Below are 4,728 nucleotides of genomic sequence, written 5' to 3'. Positions count from 1 at the left end.
AATAAAGAAAACAGATCAGGTGGACTCTGTGCAGCCCTCTAGAGTCAGTCTCTCTGTTACCTTTACTCAATACCCTCTTGTACTGTACGTGAACGAATATCTCCAAGCAATTCTTCCATCTGTTACAGACAGAGGAACAGGAGTGGTAGATCAAAGCTGATCTGTCACACCCTCTGTTCTAGAGTTTTGTAACGCAATCTAATGTAGATTGACTTTTGACTTATGAAGTCCTTGAGATTGAAAGTCCGCCAGTGGGTTTATAACACGGAAAGATCGTGGCAAGACTTGGATTTCAGCCGGAAGGCCATGTTCTTATTGTTCTTAGCCACGATTCTGTCCAGGAATCTCTTGGCTTTCCTGGGAAGACTCTCCCTCCTCTTATTGTGAGCCATCCGCCTCTCGTTGGCCTCCTTACTGTCCCTCCTAAGCCGAACCTGTCGCACGATCCCTTCGAACATCTCTCGGACATTGTGCTGCACTGCCGCCGAAGTCTCGATGAACTTACAGTCGAATACTACTGCGCAGGCTCTGCCCTCTGCAAAAAAATATCCAAGTAGATGTAAGTGTCACCTTGCACAAGAATTAAACAGGACCAAACACTTTCAACTCCTGACATAACTATTAGGTACGAGATGCAGGTTATGACTATTATTTACAGCTTTAGGTAATTATACTGTCTTAATCATTCATTATCAGTTCTCTGCAGCACAGAACCAAATTACCTATTGCTTAGTGTTCTGTTGAATAATTACATTTCAAAGTTATCTTCTTATTTATCAAGATTTTAATTATTAAAATGTGTATGCAGGCATATGGCACCAGTATGTGACATTTCCATACAGAGAATACATAGAGATTTCAGTTTTTACTCTTATGGGACTCTCAAAGACTATTATTGATCTGTTTTTTGAAAAAGCTAGTTTGGGTGCAAATCTCATTTCTCCTCTCCCCCACAAGCGCTCACCGTCGAAAACAAAATAAAACCTCTGCGTTAAGTTTGGGTCTCGTTCTGTCATACTGCTCCATAAATTTATCGTATGACGTTATTTTATCATCTTACGGCATCAGAGGTATTTATTAAAGTTCACAGTGTCTTGCTGTGATTACACGCTCCTTCTAAAAAACCTTCCACCCCCTTTTGGGGATTTCAAAATGTTACAGGGAGAGACGGTACCTGCCACTGAGACCTCTCTGCACCGGACAAGGTCGCTCTTGTTGCCCACTAAAATGATGGGGATGTCTTCCGTCTGCCTCGCTCTGCGCAGCTGGATTCGCAGCTCAGAAGCTCTCTCGAAGCTGGAGCGGTCGGTAATTGAGTACACGATGAGGTAGGCGTCTCCCGCCTGCATGCACTGTTCCTGACTCCAGCTCCCCCTGTCCTGCAGAAGCATAGTACAGAAGTTCAGAAACAGTCAGACTCCGAGCGATCCGGCACAGAAAACATGGATATAATGGTTTGTTTTTAAAGCTTTAAAATGGCCAAAACTGAAGCTTTTGCTTTTGCATACTAACGCTTGTAAAACAGATACAAAGGAAAATAACTAATTTATGCATGATAAAATAGACGGTATTTAAAATGGGCAAGATGCAAATAATAATGCTTAAAAAAAACAGCTGCACATTACACAGTGAAAATAGCATGGGTAGGATATATCGTTATCTTATGTTATATGCTATGCTTTATTATCTCACCTGAGTGTCCCAGGTGTCCAATAAAATGATTGTCGCACTTTCGCCGTCCACTGTCAGCGTTTGTTCATATGTGTCTTCTATAAATAACAAAAAGACGTTAAGACGGTTTTACGTGGGTCCGTGCATTCAAGTTATACGGATAAAGTTTTAAAATATTTAAGCTCCTGCGCAAAAAAATATGTCAAAAAATAAAATAATAGTGTGTTGTTGACATATAAGATCGACTGGCGTGTTTAAAACTAACGTGAATAATTTAATAACCCCGCACCCGTTCAAAGATACAAGCCCCATAGCTGATGGGAAACAACGCTGATAAAAACAATGACCTGCGCTCAGGTCGCATTCGCTGTCCATGCTGTCCTGGGCGCCCGTGAAAATGCCGGCGAGCGCCGACTTCCCGACTCCGTCCTCGCCGATGAGCATCACTCTGAACAGGCTGGCGCAGGAGTCGGTGGAGATGACCGAGTCCGAGGAGTCCGACGACCAGCTGCCCCTGCACGACTCGCCGGCGCTGGTGTAGGACTTGGAGCGACAGACGCCGGATGCAAGCGCCGAGCTCTTGCTGAGGAGATGCTTGCCGTCGGTGGAGATACTCCAGCGGTGCTGCTGGGGCTGCAGACAGCCACTGCTGTGTCTCATGGTTACGTGAAGGGTCATCTTTCTGAAGCACGGGGGGAAAGCAACGGAATTACAAAAATATGGAAGAAAAGAGTTTCTTAATGCATTTTTTCTCCCGTTTGAAAAAATAACACTCCACATTGTTGATCGCTGAATTTACCTTCTACAGCCCATGTAATCTCTTTGCAACTTTAAATCTTAAGAACAAGGAGACGTGCACGCACCCCTCAGAAGCCTTGATTTTTATTAATAAAACATTTATCAAAATTACTCACTGTTAGAGAATAACAATAAGAATGTCTATAACACAAAAAAATAACCATGATCGCTGCAATAATTCATGAGATTCCTAGATTTATTACGGTTTCAAAAACGTATAATTAAAACTGTGTCTAAGCTGTAAGATTTCCCAAATACAAAGTTCTTTAAGCATCTAAACCCGGTTATTAACTCGAAGATGCAATACAAACTACTGGAACAAAACATGAAGAATAAAATAATAATTGCATTGTAGTTTCCTTTACTTTTTTTCCCCCAAAATAAAAACATATCTTACATTATCCAGTTAGGAGCAGCGCAAACTCCAGAACCACTTGATTCTTCGACGGTGTTTCTGCCTGGGTTTCGTGATCTGTGCGCTGGTCTGTAAATCCCAGTAGATTCTCTGCTTCCCACTAATGTGCTTTCAGCTCTTTGGGTTTATATATAGTAGTAGGGGTCAAAGACGAGGGCTTTTCCGTGACGTCATTCTCCCTTCGCTAACCAGCCAGACAACAGTGAAACAAAGACGGAGAGGGTTTCCTCTAGTCTTGTGGATGAACTTGGAATTTTGCCTAGAACATACTGTAGCTGTTACTTGAAAGAATGGCTACGATACGACAAACGTCTATCGCTCGAAAGCACGACGACACTCCATTATCTATAGCTTTTTTTTAGATTCACATTCGGATTGGCCCAATTATAAATATCCATTCCCAGTGCCTGTCGCTGTAGGCCATACATAAATTTGAGCTAGAATACCATTGACAAAACACTCATTTTCATGCAGAAATAGAAGTAGCTTTAGTGCTAATAAGCTGTAAGACAATCTTATAGAGTTTGTCACATATGTGTCACAGGATGAAGAACAGGACAATATTTCCTAACACTGAGCCATAATATCACATCACCAGATTTATTTACTCACCTCCAGTACCTGGAAACAGGCAGTTAGGATTTGGAAGTTCAAGGCAAAAGATCCCAGGATAAAGTACAGTATGAGATGCAATTTACGACTACATAACCGCATGTGTTAATGACAGGTTTAGGCAATTATACAGTCCTAACCATTCATCCATCCATCTATTTCTACTGTACCTCTTCAATCCAGTCACTATAAAATGTATTAACTGCTGGACTATTTGTTTCTAACGTGTAATTCCACAGCCCCTAAACTAAAGTGTGACCAAATTAATTATATACTGACTTAACTTCTCCTAAGTTATGCACGCCATGTTAATGTAGCACTCTCTGGTTAACGTGGCCCCCCACTGCTGGGGACTCGAACCCGGGCCAGCCAGTTGAGCTAAAGGGAAATCTCCCCTCAGCCTGGCAGCTGCGGTCCCTGCTACTCACAGGGAAGGGCGGTGAAGTCACCGCGCTGGTAAGCCGGCTCTCACAACCTGCAATGTCGGCCGTATGCGTTACACTAACTTAACTACCACCCAGCCGTCCATCAATCTTCTGATCGCTTAATCCAAGACAGGGTTGTTGGGGGAGTCAGCGCCTGTCCCGGAAGCAACAGGCACAAGGTAGGGTACACCCTGGGCGGGGCGCCTGTCCATCACGGTCACCATGCAGCAGTCACAACAAAGTCACTCAGCACCATTTCCGGGAAAGCACAAGACAAACAGTGGTGGTCGTGGGAGATTCTATTCTCCTACAGTGCAGAAACACTGCAAGAGAGATACATACCGTACATGTACAGGAGCTGGGGACCCTGAAGGAGCAAGGGACTATAGCCTTTGATTATCTTTGTCCAACGAGCAGACAGAACGAGCAGGTGCAGACCCAGACTGCAGCTCCTGGGGAGGATGTTGAAAACTGTACCTATCAAAGTAAACGTAAGCATTTACAGTAGGTTGACACATTGCTTTCCATTAGCCAGTGGAAGCAATACAAAGGACGTACAGAAGACACACAGGCTATATAGTTCAATCAAGGAATGCCATGTTAAAATCGAACAATTAGCAAGACCTTGTACGAAGATCTTGTACAATTTTGGCCACCGTGTTATAAAAAAGCCATTGCTTATGTGGAATCAGTCTGAAGTACAGACCTACAGTATCTTACACTCACAAGCTGAAAGAACTGAATATATTTTGTGTCAAATTTATTTTGTGAGAGAAGTCCATCAGACTTTATTTCTATTTATATGAA

General features: G+C 43.0%; 1 protein-coding gene across 1 annotated transcript; it reads right to left on the bottom strand.

The window, feature by feature from the left end:
- Nucleotides 1-237: 237 nt before the first annotated feature.
- gem (GTP binding protein overexpressed in skeletal muscle) lies at nt 238-2,960 on the bottom strand. Its single transcript, XM_088929477.1, has 5 exons — nt 2,867-2,960; nt 2,019-2,353; nt 1,693-1,769; nt 1,175-1,379; nt 238-535 (listed from the first exon to the last, which is right to left on the bottom strand). The coding sequence occupies exons 2-5, from the start codon at nt 2,347-2,349 to the stop codon at nt 258-260; spliced, it is 891 nt and encodes a 296-aa protein (XP_088785603.1). The 5' UTR covers nt 2,350-2,353; nt 2,867-2,960; the 3' UTR covers nt 238-257.
- Between the last annotated feature and the right edge of the window lie 1,768 nt (nt 2,961-4,728).

Source organism: Atractosteus spatula, chromosome 12, assembly GCF_055471065.1.
Source record: "Atractosteus spatula isolate fAtrSpa1 chromosome 12, fAtrSpa1.hap1, whole genome shotgun sequence".
Lineage (NCBI taxonomy): Eukaryota > Metazoa > Chordata > Actinopteri > Semionotiformes > Lepisosteidae > Atractosteus > Atractosteus spatula.
The sequence above is the reverse complement of the archived record's forward strand: the minus strand, read 5'-3'. Positions and strand labels throughout refer to the sequence as shown.

Excerpts from the sequence above, each read along its gene's own strand:
- gem (XM_088929477.1), bottom strand. The coding sequence starts at position 2,349 with ATGACCCTTCACGTAACCATGAGACACAGCAGTGGCTGTCTGCAGCCC. Across the intron at positions 1,770-2,018 it reads CGAATGCGACCTGAGCGCAG|AAGACACATATGAACAAACG; the intron begins GTCATTGTTTTT and ends TGTTATTTATAG. Across the intron at positions 536-1,174 it reads CAGAGAGGTCTCAGTGGCAG|AGGGCAGAGCCTGCGCAGTA; the intron begins GTACCGTCTCTC and ends ATTTTTTTGCAG.